The 17,939-nt window shown below is 40.1% G+C and overlaps 1 protein-coding gene across 1 annotated transcript in view; it reads left to right on the forward strand.

Annotated features, from left to right (window-relative positions):
• The window catches only part of ANO1 (anoctamin 1), a 115,632-nt gene that overhangs the window by 44,094 nt on the left and 53,599 nt on the right, over positions 1 to 17,939 (forward strand). The window contains exons 4-8 of the mRNA XM_074956985.1: positions 4,485 to 4,811; positions 9,622 to 9,720; positions 11,476 to 11,627; positions 12,974 to 13,028; positions 17,180 to 17,231. Of these exons, the coding sequence (XP_074813086.1) occupies positions 4,485 to 4,811; positions 9,622 to 9,720; positions 11,476 to 11,627; positions 12,974 to 13,028; positions 17,180 to 17,231 (685 nt within the window). The remainder of the gene's footprint in view (positions 1 to 4,484; positions 4,812 to 9,621; positions 9,721 to 11,475; positions 11,628 to 12,973; positions 13,029 to 17,179; positions 17,232 to 17,939) is intronic.

Below are 17,939 nucleotides of genomic sequence, written 5' to 3' on the forward strand. Positions count from 1 at the left end.
TCTCCCCCAAGTACATAAATGATATTATAGATTACAGGAGTGTAGCCGCTTGGTTAATAGACCGGCACCAGTATTTCTTCCAAGCTGTACTTGCAAGCTTCTTAAAATCTTTCCACCTTGCCAGTTCAGATGTGGTCTTCATGATAGCCTCATACTTTAGTAATTTTATTGAGGCCAAGTCTATAGACTCCTTAAAGTCCTTAACCGATCAGGTTTTACCACAGTGTAAGTAGGACTCAGGGATGGGGCAGGGCCGGGGGAGGAGGGAAGGAGAGGGGGACAGGTTCTCAGCAGGAATCTGTACAGAGCTGAGAATCTCAATGTCTGTGATATATTAACCCAGATTTGTTTTTATGAGCTGTGGGGTGGGAGGTGTTAGTCTCTATGTTTCCCCGTCCCAATGATTTTAGTAGTTTCTAAGATCAATTAGATTCTGTGCTGGGCTTAGAAAATGAAATGAGCACATGAGCTGCTTAAATACTTGGTTGAATCCTTTCCGTGCTTATAGTCTCCATAGAAGATCATGTGGGAATGAAAGATGTGCAAATGTGAGTCATGTGGGACTGAGAGAGGAAGGAGCCATATTTTTTTGTACCCTAGAGCATTGGCTCATTTCCCTGCTTTTTTGGATCCTCAGTAGTTCCCATTCTGTTTCTGAATCTTGGTGCTGTTTCCATGCTTGTTTGGAGCACTGGTGCAGTTCTTAAACCTTAGCAAATTACTAGTGAATGACTCCAAAATTAAACCATCTGTACTGTCCAATCCAAACATATGCGCTAGAGCTCACCAAACACTCTGGAATAAAATACATTTTAAGTAAGTTGACCAGGCTGCTTGGGGGAAATAACATGACAAAAACCATTACAACATTCTTTTTTTTTTCGCAAAAAGTGAACAACATCTGTTTTTATTGAGGTGAAAATTTCCATTAGAATTATTCTCTAAAGAGTGAGTGAGTGTGTGTGTGTGTGAGAGAGAGAGAGAGAGAGAGATAGAGAGAGAGAGAGAAAGCTGGTAGCAATCTTAACTATGGAAAGACTCCAATCTCTCCAGATTTAAAAACAAACATTTGAAATACAAATGGAGTTTGCAAAGGAAGATTCCAGTTGAGAGAAGTGCCGCTGGTCCTCATCATCCACTGGGCCAGATTCTTTAATGCAATCTGTCCCCTTTCTGCTGGCTAAAAGGGACTAGAAAGCAAATAAATCTTCTATGCCATCCTTTGCCACCCCTATTACAGAAGGTGTTCTGGGGGGTAGGGAAAGGTGTGGCCATAGTGCACTGCTCTCAGATGATCTCCAGATGATAGGTGGCCCCTTGCGTGCAGGCCATAAACAACTGGCACAGTAGTTCTAATCTGCTGGAACCATCTGCTTGATCCAATGCAGAACTGGCCACAGAACCTGGGAGGTGAAAATGGCTTCTTTGTGACTTCCACAGTCTAGCCCAGTTATTTCAATAAGAATTGAAGACACTCAGCACTTTTCAGAATTGGCCCACTGATAGATACTGAGCACCCCAGAAAGTCCCATTCACTTTGTGGGAATAGTAGGTGTTCATAGGATCAGGCCATAACTTTTACCTTTTAGACCAGCCTGCATTTTACTGAGGAATTCATCATTTGACCCCAAGTTTTCAAAATTAAATGAGACTGGTGATCTTGATGGAATCCCCAGAGTTCCCAGGCCTTATTGAGAGTGGCTGGTTGCACTTAAGAGATTTGACTGCATGAAGACTGGAGTATTTTGTATCCCAGAATATTTTGCTGTCACAAAATCTGCTCATCTTTGAATTGCCCCCTGCAAACCAAATGTCCGAATGGTGTTCTTGAAGGGGGATGCTGAGGAGAGGAGTGGTCCCATCTGGACTCTTCCTTCATCAACAAATGAACGATGAGTAAATTATATCTTGTTACCATTGGCATAGTTATTACTATGCTTGTAAAACAAGAGAGACATTTGCTTGGTCATCCCAGCCTGACTCCCTATTTGAAGTGTTTATCAGCTAGCTCCCTTCCAACTCAGGCAGATTGAGAATTGTTGGCCAAAGTCAGAGTATTGCCTGAGTGTAAATTGACTTCAGAACTTGGCCTAATAATAGACAAAATCTTGGGACCAGTTTGTCCCCTGAAGGCACTGGCTTACATTAGAGGAAGTATGGAACTGCCTTATCCCAGGAGGAGTTCTAAGACAGCAGGATCCTGCAGGTTTGAAGGATAGTGGGTTGATACTGCAGAAAGAGATGTACTTGGGCCACACTCACCAAGACCGAAGACGCCCTAAATATGTGGAAGGTGCTTCTGGTGAAGGATCAGAGGAAGAGGGGATGATGCCTCTTTAAATCAGACTAGCCATTCCAACAAAAATTGACCTTTTAGCAGAATGTACATATTTTTCATGCATCCTGAAGGATTTTGTTTTAATCTGGTCCTAAGAACTTAATATTGAGTCTAAAGTAGGCTGTAATGAATTGCACTCTGAATGTTGTTATGAGTACAGCCAAACCTTGTAATACTTTGAATTAAAACCTCACTAACAGGTATGACCACATCCTTCAATTAACATAACTGTAAAGATAAGCCCCTCACCTAAGAGAAGAGGAATATGTGAACCCACCTAGGAGCTTTTGCTAAGTGTTGTTGTAGGTCCGGTGTGGATGGAAGGAAGGAGAGAAGGCTGAACATACAGAAATAGGGAGAGACAGAAGCCTGGTCTACACTTAAGTTAGGTCAACATAGCTGAGCGCTGGTAGGTATCCTGACCTAATCCCTGGTGTAGGCACAACTAGGTCAGTGGAAGAATGCTTCCATTGACCTAGCTACTGTGGCTCATGGTGATGGAGTTTCTACAGCAACAGAGAAACCCTTTCCCATCACTGTTGACTCATCTACACTGCAGCAGTATAGTGGCACAGCAATGGTGATGTAGCTATGCAACTGTAGCATCTATAATGCAGAAATGGCCTAACAGACAGAGGGAGAGCCAAAAGGAGCAGCTGCAATCCAGGTGTCTGACCCTGGAAGAAACCTGAAAGAGGTTTTTCAGTCAGGGATGCGGGCTAACAAGAGTGTTCTTGGTGCTTGTGCTTGATGCTTGCGTGGTCCTGCTATTTGATTCCTTTTGCATTTAGAGAGACAGGTCTTTTGTAAATAAACAAAACTGCATCAAAGAAACATCTGTTACCAATTTCTGCTCCCAACTGGGACATCCCAGGGCCCCAAACTTTGACTAGCCACTCAGGTGAAAAATGGTAACAATATGTAGCTCTCTTCATTTGAAAATATCAAACCTGGCCTCTTTGTGAACACAACCGTGTTCCCCCAAATGTTTGCATCCACTGTTTTATGTACCAAGCAAACTGCAGATGCACATATTGCAGTTGGACATTGAACTTTTTGATTTGCAACTGATGGCCAACTGCTACCATTTGCACCAGCAATTTATTACAGGGGAAAGTATCCCTTGCCTTAAAATTCTGCCTACTAAATTAAAAGCCATAAAATGTACAAGGGCTCCTGAACCTCTGTAGTGTCACTGCTGACATTAGTATTTACTGTGGAAACAAGTAAAATCTATTGGCCCATTTCTGCCCTTGTTGTTATGTGTGCACATCCAAAGGCAGAATTTGGTATTGTGTGAGAACGCACTATATGAGAGAGGCGTATAAATAGTGTTATGTATTAATATTTTATTAATATTAATTTTTTGTATTTACCCTGTCAAGTCTAGAATTAATAAAGAAATGATTGATTTAGGGTTCTACTGGAGTTTCAGTCTCAGAAATGGAGTTTCTAGCGTCTCATAACACCAGTGTAAATAGGTTTTAATTTGCAGTGAATTATTCCAGTCTGGAGTACGTATCTTTGTTACCATCAAATTGCAATGAGACATGGGCTGTACACGAGAAAAAAATTAAACTAAGCAAGGACTGAACCCGGTTCCCTGTCTACTATCCACTTGCATTTTTGGCTCTGCTACATAGCCAGCTGGCTCCTGTTAGTCTCTATCTAAGCTGATCTCTTTCTCAGATGATGCAAACTTGTAGCCAGAGATAAGAGAAGTGAGAAATGTTTGCACATGAAATTAATCTGTTTATCAGAATTAAAACACAGATGTCTTTGGTGAAGGACAGATGATCTTACTGGTGATTAGCCTACAAAGGGGGAAAATCAAACCCACCAAGTAGCTCACTTATGAACTAGTGTGCTGGTAATTAGATTAAATTCCAGTCATTTTATCTATTAATTTCTGACCAATAAAACGCCAACTGGTCAATCATCAGAATTGTAGGTGTTAACTTGCAAAATCTTTCACTAAGTGGCACAGGAGGCAGTCCTCAAACTCTCATGTGTTTGAAGGTAAGACGTTCTCTGCTCTGTACAAGGAGAAACAATGTGAATGTGGTTTTTTTTAATGTTTGGTTTGTTTGGTGTCCATGTCTGCAAGTGTACTAATGACTCTTCTTCCTCCCCCCATTGTTCACAGCTATTAAATTCGCTGTGTCAGGATCCAGATGCCAACTGTAAACATGGACTCTATTTTCGAGATGGCAAGAGGAAAGTGGATTACATCTTGGTTTACCATTTTAAGAAGTCCTCAGTCAGTAAGACGCTCACTAGGCGAATTCATCACAATGACTCAAGTGCCCAAAGCATCAAACAGGATCATCAGCTTCCTGGGAAGGGTGGGCACCTTGACGTGGGAGAAAGTGAGCCCCACATGGACTATCACGAAGATGACAAGAGATTCCGCAGAGAGGAGTATGAAGGCAACCTCATGGAGGCTGGTCTGGAATTGGAAAGAGATGAAGATGTAAATAAACTTTTGAACTCTTTTACCTTAATAAGATAAGTAAGCGCCAAATACTGAGAAATATCAAGCAGTTCCTGAGAACCTGAAACCCCTGTTGCCTCTAGTGGGAGTTACAGATGCTCTTGGCCTCCCAGTATTTGGCCTTTATTTTTTGTAGCACCCTCAACTCCCTTTCATACCAGTCATCTCAGCAACTCACTGGGTCAGCCCATAGTGTAGTTGATCTCCCAGTATATAAAAGACAGTTTCTGAAGTAAGTGTTAACTTTTTAAAATTCATATTTTAATTTCTCAAGAAAAAAAATGTGATGCAGGCTTCTCACGGCATTTTCATCATCCAGGAATTGAAGTACTCTGAGTATTTAGTGAAGAATAAAACTGGAGCATTTTTAGAACTGTCTTATCTGATATTTTCCAGACAGATACCCATATTTCTCTGGAAAATATCTGATACGAGTATACAAGTGTACTGTACTTCAAGAGCTTAACTGCCTGAACTCTGCACTAAACTAAGATATGTATCAACAGCCCCAAAGAGCCTGATATGGCAGCTGAGATCAGTAACGAATAAACCCTAGTAGTTGTGAGAAGAGTACATGTTACCTCAATTTTTGTCTTAGCATAATAGGATATAACTTCTCCTTCTTAATAAATATAATATAACACAAACTGATAGCACATTTTGAAACCACTGGGAAAATGTTACTCAATATGCTCATTAGCAATATTCAGATTCTCTCAGCTATTCATATTCTATATAATGTCCATAGCATTAATCAACTTCATGGCCTAAACAAGCAAATATACTGTGAACACATTCAGGACAGTAGCATATTTAGCCTCTCATGGTGTGGAGGGGCTGAAACGAATGGAATCCCCTTGGTTGTTCACACACTCTCCTCTCACTTAGTCCACCCAAGGCCCTCCATGCAGACACTACAGGTTCTGCGGGTTTGGGTGGGAGCGTGACCAGTCAGTGGCATGGAGAAGTTTTTATGTAGCATTGTCCCAAGACAAACCAGTTGAGAAATTCCCATGGAAATGAGTTCTGACCCTGTTAATATTAAGCACCACATCCCAGGACCTGTCTCTTACTGTCTATGACACCCCTCCCATCCAGCCCCCGAGAGATAGTGGGGGGTGTGAAGAAACAAGGTGGCAGAGAGGCCTGGTTCCTGAGAGTCCTACTTCTGGGGAAAGGGAGAAGCCAGGGGAGTAACCACAGAAGGGCCAGCCATCAGTGAATGCCCTGGACATCTTGCAGATGGCCAGATGTGTGTAAGTTTTCTCCACGGATTTCAGGATTTCCATATATTTTGGAGAGCCCTTTCTCCTACTCAAGGCCTGCAAATCCTGCCTTCTCTCCCTCAGGAACTCAAACATCTGCAGGATTTCCCTCTAATTATACCCCTCTTCTGGGTTTGTCCTGGCCATAATTTTCTCCCTCCTGTTGGAGCGAAACTGAGGACAAAAGTGGAGTGGAGGAGGAGAAAAGGTATAAAAGTGGTGACCATTGTCAATCCAAGAAGTTAATCATTACAATATTTAATACATCTCAGAGAGTTAATCATTACAATATTTAATACATCTCAGAGTTAGACTTCTGCATACCGCGGGCTTTTAAAATAGCAAATACATTAATACAGACATCAGGGGGGAAAATTTTTGTGGAATTGCTAAAAGTGATCTTTAACTTATCTACATAGTACTCTTCATAATTAGCCTCCTTGTTAAAATATGTAGAATTTTTTAAAAATCTGTAATTTAAGAGACTTTTTGAAAGTTCTTAAGATGGACCCACATCAAACCCTGAGATCTGAAAATCCCTGAACCTTTTGGACTGTTCAAAACCGAGATGTGAATTTGAGGTATCCCTTAGATTGAACAACTCTATTGGTGTGTTTAAAATATTGACCTAGATCTGAGGTTTCTCATTTTAGGACTATCTCTTGAAAGTTCATGTTATGGTGTATCCTTTATTATAACAGAAGTCACTGACACTTTAATATTACAGCTAAAACTGAGCCTGAAAAGAAAACTCCAGCTTCAAACACCCCTTGAACTTTGGTCAACATCTAAACTGCATCTAAATTCTGTGGGTTTGGCCCACCTGTAATTCCAATCTGTTTTTAAAAAGAGCTATTTACACTGAAATTGTCACATTTCAGTTTAGCCTGCAAAGGAATGAAATCTGTTCATGGGGACCTTGTGTAAATAGTCTAGATTAAGTGCATGGATTTCAGATGTTATTTCATCTTTCCGCTATAATTAGAGATCAGTGATGCTGTACATAAATCCTTTCACCTGTACAGCAAAAACAATGTGTTCTATTAAAAGACTGACTATATAAATGATTGGGGGTGTATGTGATCTGCTGCCAGTGTGATTAGCAGAGATAGCCATGGTCAGATTCATTTCAAAGGAAGCGACTATGTTTTAATTAACTGATCCAGCCAATGTGCCTGAAGTTGCAGAGGGAGAAGGTAAACATTTTGTAAATTTTATTTACAATATCTAAAAGCTGGGTTTTAAATCTGTGATCTGCACGTTAAAAAATGCTCAATATGTCCATTAAATATTCATGAATGTATAGATAGGACAAACCCTGGAAAAGCGAAATGAGTTTCCATTTCAGGTTCTATATTCCCAAATGTAAGTAAAAAGAGCCTTCCATCTAATTTGCAAACTATCATATTAGATTGGCAGTCATCTTGTGCCAAGTCATGCAGTTTAAAATAGTTTACACGGCAGGGTGTCCCCACCTCTGACATGTAGTACTACTTTAAATAATGTTGAAGGTCTTTGAGTTCAAACTAGGACATCATGCATAGCCATCCTGAGGGACACTGTCCTCTCAATACAAGATCAAAACAGAAAAGAAATGTACAGAGATGAGAGCCACAGGGATCTACATCAACTTTCATGTCCAAAGCTTGAATGTAAGGCAAAGGCTTGCAGACACTTGCTTGAGTCTGAAGGGCATTATTGGGAGAGCCATGAAGTCACACTGCAGATCTTTAATATTAGTAAAAGTGAGCACTTGTTACAAGTAAGACCTATATTAAATTGCTTAAACTCTCTTCCGTGGAGTTAACTCATAAATGTTTTTGAAGCTGTGACATATCGGAGGATGGCAACTATTTATGTCCCCAGAGTAATGTATTTCCAGAAAGCAGGTGCAGAATATTACAGGCTGAAACAAGCTTTTATACTTGCATAAGCAAGTATAGCAGCAAGAATGGAACGATAAAGCCAGAAAGATTGAAGTCTTTTCCTGTTTAAAGCTATACCTCAATTTAAATTGAATAGCCTATTGATCTGATGAATGATGGGAGCCATTCACTCTCATGCTTTGAAATGGAAAGGGGAGAAAACCACTATCACAATATAATGTACATTTAAATACATGTGCATCTGACAAGGGCCTGAAGGATCGTGGGTGGCTGTAAGTGTCGGAAAATCTCTACCGCATGTGCGTGAGGATGACAAGCACAGGAATCGGACAAGGCACTCTTCTTTTGCTAGTTGCCCACCTTCCTAGGATTCCCCTTTTCAATGGCAGGATGGCATCTAGACAACACTATTCTGGGGGCAAGGAGGAGGAAGGCTTTTTTTTCTCATGCATATTTGGAGTTTCCAGCACTTCCACTACACACAAGAACAAAAAGGTCCAGTGCTGTCATCTGTTGTCTTTGTGAGTATATGCTATCAAAAGCATGGAATCACCCCAGGTTCTTCCTTGCTTTCAGTGTTACAAGCGAGGTGGTTATGCTTTTGAAGATTTCTGTTCTTCAAATACAGAACCTGTACTACTGGCTTTAAAATTCTCTGCAGACTTACTTGCCTTTGCACATAGATAACACAGCTCTTCATATGAAAGCTCCTCAGTTTATGTGCAGGCCAGAAATAAGGCAAGTAGGTACTTCAACTCCATGGCTCTTAGATCACACAATACAAAAATATCTGAAGACCTAAATATTACTTATAAACTTGGCTGCCAAAGGAAGGCAGAAAATAGATGGGAGCAATTCCTGTGATCTATATGTGTTCATGAGCTCCATGGCTTCCTCTTAATGCCAACTGCTGATTTTGAAGGCTAGCCTCAAATCAAATGTCACCAGTCTGCTCTTGTGAAATGCATTGGCATGCCCTATCTGTTCCTCTTTACAATTACATGACTGCACTCAACACATGCAGCTCAGAAGCAGCAAGCATGAACTCTCTCAGCAGCTGCGTCATTACAGGGGATAGTGAGGAACACACCGCCAAGAGCAAATATGTCTTTTGAAAATAACTTTTATAATAGAAAAGATGAATGAACCACAATTCTGCACAATTCAGCAGGGACAACCCACCGCATTACTGTACGCTAGCATTTGGAGGGCGGGGGTGGGGGGCAGGATTGTCATAGGAACCATTACACCAACTCTCTGCCTCTTCATATAGTCAGCTATGCTGGCTTTAGGACAGCTTCATGTCAGCCATGCAGTACAAAGTGGCCCTAATGCAGGGAAGAATCTGGACCAATGTATAAAGAAATTGGATATTTTCCTATAAATCTTTCTGTAGTATTAATGTAAAAGTTCATGTTTGTGGTTTGAGTACCTTGTGGACAGTAAATCAGAAGATTTATTCAATGATAGTATCATAGCTATTTAGAAGCAGTTGTTCCCCAGTTTTGTTTTAAACAGATTAGATTTATAATGTTATCTGGTGGAGGCTACTTGATTCCTCAATATATATGAAACTGGAAGAAAAATAGCATTTTATTTTATTTCATCTGAATTATTGTCTCTTTCTTCCTTTTTTAGACTAAAATACATGGGGTTGGATTTGTAAAAATACATGCACCTTGGAATGTTTTGTGCCGGGAGGCAGAATTTCTGAAACTCAAGATGCCCACAAAAAAGGTTCGTGATAATTTTCTTTTTCTCCAAAAGTCACACCTCCACGTACACACACAATTTACACACAACACTTACGTAGGGCTTTTGATCCTCACAGCACTTTACAAGCATTAACTAATCCTCACAACAATTTTGCGAGGGAGATAAGTAGTCCTATTTGCCTTTTACACATAAGGAAATTTGAGGAAGAATGCCTAATTAACTTACCTAACCGTACAGAAAGAATCATGTTTATAACTGGGAACAGAAATCAAGAGTTCCTAGCTCCTGGTCCTATTCTTCACATGATACAAATGAGTTTGTACAGTATTTCATACCTTCAGTACATTTTGAAATGGTAGATTGCAGCTGATAATGGACTCTTAAATATACATTATGGGGGATGCTTATTTTTTCTTACTCCAGCAAAGCCCCAATCCTGAAAACACGTGTGGGAGTAGTATTTTGAATGCAAATAGTTCCATTGAGCTGAGAGACTACTCATGTGCATAAAGTTAATCATGCACGTAAATGTTTGCAGGGTCTGGAACTAAATTAGCTTAGAATAAATTACCCTTCGGAATATTTGGAATATCGTTATAAAAGTGATAGTGTATTTTCTCCAGAGACCAAAATTTAAATAATCTTTGATATGTAGCTCTACCTATTCAGTGAACATAACGTAGAGGTGGATTAATATTTAATGATATCCTAAGTGCCGGTTCCAGACACTGCAGAGAAAGAAGTCTCTAATGGAACAAGAGACAGCCTCAAAGCCCAAAGTAATTTATTGTAAGTAAAACTAAATTTAAACTTTTGGTTTAAATATTGTATTAGTAGCATCCTAGCCCACTTATCGCTTTGTTTACTTTAATTGTGTTTCCTCTTTTGTTAAGGCCATTAAGCTCCTTGGAGCAATTGTATTTCATAGAAAAGGGCATTTTTGTCAAAAGAGTGAGTGAGAGGTTTCTAAGCTTTCAGGCACAGTCCAGTTATTGCCTGTACCTAGCAGAAATGAGGAATGAATTTTCACTTGGCTACACCTAGAAATGAGCTCAAATCAAACTCCTTCATCTAGGTAGTTTGTATCTGGCTTTAGAGCGGAACTTTGTGGCTCAGGCTGTGATGTTTATTCTTTTCTTTTTTATCTTCTAATACAATTCCTGTATAACTTTGGCACTTGTTTGGTACCATAGGCCCAAATTGCCCTTACTGCACTGGTGAAAAGTAGTTCCACTGTGGTTCCATTACATGGAAGAGGTGGGGTGCCAAAAGCCCATGATGCAGGGCATTCACATGCAGGCTTCCCTGTGTACCATGGAGATCAGAAGTGTGCTCCTGATGTGGTTACACTCATCAGTTCTTGGGAGAAAGGAATCCATTGCTATGTGGATCTTCCAGTCCTTGGTCTCACCCCACAGAGTGGCTTGCAAGGGCCACAGAAGTTACTTCAACCTTTAAGCTGCTATAGTGGCCACAGAGTAGCTCTATGGTTTTAGCTCTGTGAAGCGGTCCAGCCTTATCCTTTGGAATGAATAAGGGGCAGGATTTGACTCTTAGGGGACAATTGGATTCTGAGTTTGCCTCAATTTGCCCCTTTCACAACCCGTCCATCTGTTTCTCAACCTTTTAAAGAAGGTAGAGCAATAGCACACTGCTCCTCATTAGTTTATTTGAGTGTATTTATTTAAATGATGGTTTTATTCCTTATACTTCAGAATCTTTTATGAATAATTTGAGAGCGATACAGTATTAATTGTTCATTTTCCTTCTTCTCAGGTGTATCAGATAAATCAAGCCCATGGTCTTTTGAAAAAAATTAATTCTGTAATTCAAAAAATAACAGAACCTATCCAGCCAAAAGTAGCAGAACTCAAACCACAGACAGTGAAACGCCTCTCTTACCCCTTCTCCCGGGAGAAACAACACTTGTAAGTGAAAGCTTCATCTAAATTAACCGTTTGCATCAACAGGATCCAGACTTGTAATACCACTTGCCACACAGGCATGAATAGGTTAATAGAAAAATGTTCATCAGCACTGATATTGCAGTAGTGATCATTAAAATGGGCACTTTTCCTTCTCATAATAAGTGAAATCTTATCTAGTTCACTTTTTAAGAGTCTCTGTGTGGCATTTGTGTTCATTTTAGCTGTCATATAGTATATGTAGCAACCCTCCTGAACAGAGTAACAAATATGTCTGTTTTACTACAAAGATAAATTTATATCATAATACTTATGGTTTTACTATGGTCCTTTTCACTGCAAAAACGAAGTGTTCAGTAAGATTTGTAGATAGGAGTGTGGTTTGATAAACATAACTGATAGCCTCCTTAATAGTATATGGGCAGGTAATACATGTATTGTGTACCATCTACAAGGAGAGGGCCTGATCTGGCTCTCCTTGAAGTCAGTGGTAGTTTTGCCACTGATTTCAATAGGAACAGGTTTGGGCCCATTTTGAGATCTCAAGAATAATTTCAATTGTATATACATGCATGTCAGGAAAAATGGAAAAAGCAGAGGCTGGGCACAGCATCTTCACCACACAGACATTTGTTTTTACCTTTAGTGGACACAGAACATGAAAGGGTGCTGTGCAGTAGGATGGTATCAGGCAGAATCTGGTTGCATGCAAATGACATGTTTGCAGAGTATGTCACCTCTGATATGTGCCCAGATTTGTAGAAATTGACCTGATATGAGAATTTATAGCATGAGGGATGTTCATCCAATAAACCAATCAGATGCCCGAGTATCACAAAGGATCAGATTTAGTAACTTGCACTCGGATTGAAAAGGAGCTTACACATGTCTTGTCTCACTTTTTTTTTCTTCTTTCAATTAAACTACTTTTAGAATAATCATTGAATCAAGGAGGCAAAAGATGGCCCAGCATGATTAACAAAAGAACTCTTGGCTAGATCAAAAAAATCACTGGGTGAAATGCTAGGTCAGTGTTATGCAGAAAGTCAGAGTAGATGATCATAACGGTCCCTTTTGGCCTTAAAATCTATGAATCTATAAAACCAATGAAACATGTTGCCAAACCCCCTAAACCGGGGAGTTTGGGACGGGCATTTCTTTTAGAAGAGATATTAGATTAGATTCATTTTATGTTTATTCATTGACAATAACATTCATTACAAGCAGTAAACTTTACTGCTCAGCGGTATCCCCAGGATAAATGAAAAGAGGTCACCAAGTGTAGAAAATTATAGGCAGCTTTTTACCTAATGTGCAATCTTTTTTTCTCCTTTCTAATGTTTTAACAGATTTGATTTGTCTGACAAAGAGTCCTTTTTTGACAGCAAAACTAGAAGCACGATAGTAAGTATTGTATTTTAAACTCATTTGCAGCAGGGGTATTCCCATTATGGTGTGGGTTTCAAGTGCTCCTTTGCTAGTTTTAATCCAAACTCCCAGGACCAAATGCCACTAATTGTCAATGACAGAAGTTGTTTACATAACAAAACGAAGCGTTTCCAGCGCACAGTTCTAGTGTGGCTGCTAAATACTGTTTGGGATTAACAGTATGCCTTCTTTTGCACAGTAACTCAGTTTTGATTCTATTAGGCTTTGTCCACGCTTATGGTGGTGTGTAGAGTACAGGCACTATACGTGTAGAAACATGCCACTGTGAAAGGCAGGGGGTGTCCACACTTCTCACTGCAGTGTGTAGCTACACGCGGCAGGGAAAGACTGTGGCATTGGGGAGGCTTTCCCCTCAGCTTTCCGCCTGCTAGAGCCTTTCAATATTGCTGGAGCCTTTCACTACAACTGGGAAAGGCTCTGGCAGCAGGCAGGCAGAAGGACACTACATTGCTAAAAATAGCAGCGTAGACATGGGAGGTGTTGTTGGGGCATGTAGAGAGCAACGTAGGCTATATTCACTGGGGGTTCAGGCATTTTGGGCACTCTACTCTACTCTGCCCACCTAAGCTGTGCCTCACCGTTTACACTGCTCTTTATACACATGCTCACCTGGTGTGCAGTGTCTGTACTTTACACTCCACCAAATGTGTAGACGTACCCTTAGAGTCTCAATAATTCTGGGACGCAGCATGGACTTGGACTCAGATCTGGATGCCTTTCCTGGCTCTGCTACAGGTCTGCTCAGTAACATGGGGCAAGACACTTCCCCTTCCTATGCCTATATTCCCACATTTGTAAAGTGAGGCCCCTGACCTCCTTTGTAAAGTGCTTTGAGATTTACTGATGAAAAACACTATCTAAGAGCTAGGTATTACTGGCACTGGTGGATATTTTTAAAGCAGCATTGGGCTATGGAGCAGGATTAACATCTCCTAACTTTTAAAATAATATCTGTATTTAACAACAACAAAAATTACATTAAACCAAGCTTAATAGGAACAGAAGTCACTGAATTTCAATCGGAGTTATTGTTTGAATGACCATTCCCCCTTATTATGTTAACTTGTGACATTCACTTCTATGGTGCACTTTAGTCAGTGCTAGGGTAGATTGTCAGAACTCTAATAATATTTAGCAGGTGTATAGAATCTTTCATCCACAGAGTTCTTTACAAAGGAAGTCAGTCACCATTTTACAGATGGTGAAACTGAAGCATCTGGGAGTGAAGTGACTTGCCCAAAGGTACACAGTGAGTTGGTTCAGAGCCAGGAACAGAATACAGATTCTGCCTCCACATCTGGTGTTCTATTCACTAGACACACTCCCTCGTATACTGCTTGTACAGCATTTTATAAATTTGCCCTAATTTACACCCCTACAACTCCATTGCAGGACTTAATGCTCTGTGTGTAGGAGAAGTGCCATAGAGAGACAAGGTGAGTGAGGTAATACCATTTACTGGACAAACTTCTATTCGTGAGAGAGACCAGCTTTCAAGCTTACACAGAGCTCTTCTGAAGAGCTGCTATTATTATTTAATTGTTTTGTGCCACAGACGTGCAATGCAAATAAAGACATAGTCCCTGCCCCAAGAGCATTTACAGTCTAAGGACTAGGATTGTGCCTTAGGCATGTCAGAGGTGATGTAGTCTAGTGGATAGGGTACTGGATGTGGAGTCAGGAAACCTAGGTTGTATTACAGGCTCTGTTCCTGACCTATGACATCATCATGAGCAGGTAATTTTACCTTTCTGTGTCTGTGTTTCCTCCTGTCTTTTGTCTGTCTTGTCCATTTAGTTTGTAAGCTCTTTTGGGCAGGGTGTCTCTTGCCATTTTTTTCACAATGGAGTTCTGGTATTCTTTAAGGTCCTTAGGCACTACAATAATACAGATAATAATAATGGCGTCCCAATCTCATCTAAGACCTCTCGGTGCAAATAATAATAGAGGAATGATTCCTCTGAGGCTCCTCTAACTTCCTGCCCACTTGTTTCCTTGCTCATCTGCTGTATAGACCCTGAGCATCCCTAGGCACTATGGTTTAGGTAGCCCTTACACAGCTGTATGATGTTAAGGGAATCCTCACACACAGACATGCCCCTTGGCTGTGTCGGGGTGGGGGTAGTCACAATATAGCCCTAAATTAAGAAAAGAGCAAAGGGAGGAGATGAGAGGTTTGGGCAGGGAACAAGGATGAAGACAATATGATCAGGCAGTCCCTTGAGAAGCTAATGCATGTGTCTCAAGAAGAGTTATGTTGTTTGTTGATAGAACTATAGTTTATAACATATAATCATTAGTAAACATATGAGACAATTGAATTGATTTCTGTAACAACCCCTCAGCTCAACCAAGTTGCCATATGTGAGAACGAGAGCAAGAGCTCAAGCAAATTAAGAAATAGTAATATTTAAGGGAGATAAGGTGGGTGAGGTAATAACTTTCATTGGACCAGCTTCTGTTGGTGAAAGACAAGCTTTCAAACTCCATGAACCGAAAAGCTTGTCTGATTCACTAACAGAAGTTGGTCCAAGAAAAGTTATTACCTCACCCACCTTTTATCTCTTGTATCCTGGGACCAACACTGCAAACAGTAAGATTTAAGGCAGAATGACAGACAGGAAGAAGGTTGGCCTAGTGGATAGGGAACTTGATTGGGCTTAGGCAAGTCACTTAGTCTACTCTGTGTCTCAGTTCTCCTTCTGTAAAATGAGGATAATATTTTCTTACCTCACTTCAGTGTTGCAAGGATAAAATCCATCCACGATTATGAGGCACTCATATTCTGTGGTGATGAGTCATATACGTACCTCATAAGATAAAAGCAAAGACATCCAAAATTAACCCTTTGAATGTTTATATGAATAGGCATATAATTTACAATGCCAGAGTGTACTTGGGCATCCTTAGCATGTAAATTCTTTACTAAATAGACCTCAAAGATTATTTTGGCTCCATCAAGGTCTGTGTGGTAGAGTCCTTCATCATTGCGCTTCTGAAACTGGTGCACTCTCTCAAAGCACTAACTTATAGATGTGGCTGCACTAGCAAGTTATAAACATTAATTGGCCCTCTAGAATATCTTTAAGAAGAGCAACAGCACCCTCGGTTATCGCCTGCCTTGAAAGAAGCGAGGAATGTCCCATATATCCACCTGCCCACTCAATTCAAGAGGGAAAGGAAATTGCACGATGGTGCCCTTGGCTGGGACATGGTGTAGAGGAGATAGAGCAGGCCAGCATCCTGAAGAAATCACTTTGTGACCAGACAGGGCAAAGGGGAGTAGAGTGCTTTCCCTCACAGGGTTTATTTATTATTTCATTCATTTTTAATTATAAAAGAATTTCCCCTAGCCTCCCTCCAGCCCAATATTTGCTTCATTGCATGAGAGCACATCTCTTTACTACAGGGGTGATTATTCAGCCACTCAAGCTGCCTGGTGGAACATACAAACATGTTTGACAATAAATTAAATAATAAATAAATGCCATTTTTGGCACTGAAGTCATAATGCCTAGGAAATTTTAGTGTCGAGTTATTTTATTGTGTAACTCAGTGTTTGACAAAATGGTGAGTACTTGGAGCTTTGCCTAGATCTAATGGGCCAGATCCCCAGGTAGTAAAATATTCACAGTACCATTTTAGTCAATGAAGTTACGTCAATTTCCACCAGCTGAGGATCTAGCGCTATATGCCAGTTTAGCAACATACAAGATGCTTGTAGGAAAAGGTCTTTAATCTGGGATCTATGTGTTTCCTATGGCGCCTATGAATAGCATCACTATCATAGTGAACAGTTAAATCTAACACACTCCTCCTCAAACAAATAAAAATCGCATATCTTACTAACTGGCAGTTTAGTCATCAAGCTTTTTTCCCCCCTTTCTACAGAAAGTGTATATGAAAATAACCACATTCTTTAAAACATAATAACATCAAGCTTTTAATAGAGAACATTGATTTACTAGCTGTGATCAACAGCTCAATTGTGCCAATAACTTTTATTTGGGTTGTGCTCTGAAAAAGATTTGTTTGCACAGAACATGTTGATGTCCACTGGCAGTATCTCAAGTAACTCTTTCTCTTCTTCCATCTTGCAAATATAGGTTTATGAAATATTGAAAAGAACAACATGTACCAAAGCCAAGTACAGCATGGGTAAGGAACTTTACGTAGGTTTGAGATCAGCATAATTTTCAGGTGTCACAAATGTTTGCAAATTTGCAGCTGAAGGGATGGTTTGTTCATTTGTTTTGTTTTTATCCTCCATGTTTTGATTTAAGTTCATTTAGTTTAGTTATTGTGTTTATGATTTATGTTTAGACAGGAACATTTTTCATCTGTAAAGATGTAGATTCATTGCTGTAAACCAATTTTATGGTCAGATCTTTAAGCAAATTGTAAAGCAAGATTAATATTTTCAGGCACAAAGAGGTCATTCACAAAGGGGCTGAATGGCAGTATAAAACACTAAGATATGGCCCAAGAACTAATAATGTGTGGTCATTTCTTGACCACTAGGGGTTCAATCCTATCCACATTAAAGTCAATGAGAGTATTGCCATGGACTTCAGCAGCTTAAGGATCACAGTCTAGATCCAGCCACATAAATCCAGTCTGTTTCAATAGTCACCTAAAATTGTTATCATTTGATATCTCTTTAAGGGCTTGTGTGAAATGGTCTCAGTTACAAGTCTTCAAAACTCTCCCATAATTGGCACTTATTGGCATTCTTCACTAACTCAGCAGAGAGGCCATGTATGGGAGTGGGCATGGGGACTAGATTAATTCCTCATCACTAGAAGTAGACATAGTCTCTCCAGTTCAGTGACAAAGTGGAGGAGAAACTTACACTACTGCTGCCGA

The sequence above is a fragment of the Natator depressus genome, chromosome 6 (genome assembly GCF_965152275.1).
Source record: "Natator depressus isolate rNatDep1 chromosome 6, rNatDep2.hap1, whole genome shotgun sequence".
Taxonomy (NCBI): domain Eukaryota; kingdom Metazoa; phylum Chordata; order Testudines; family Cheloniidae; genus Natator; species Natator depressus.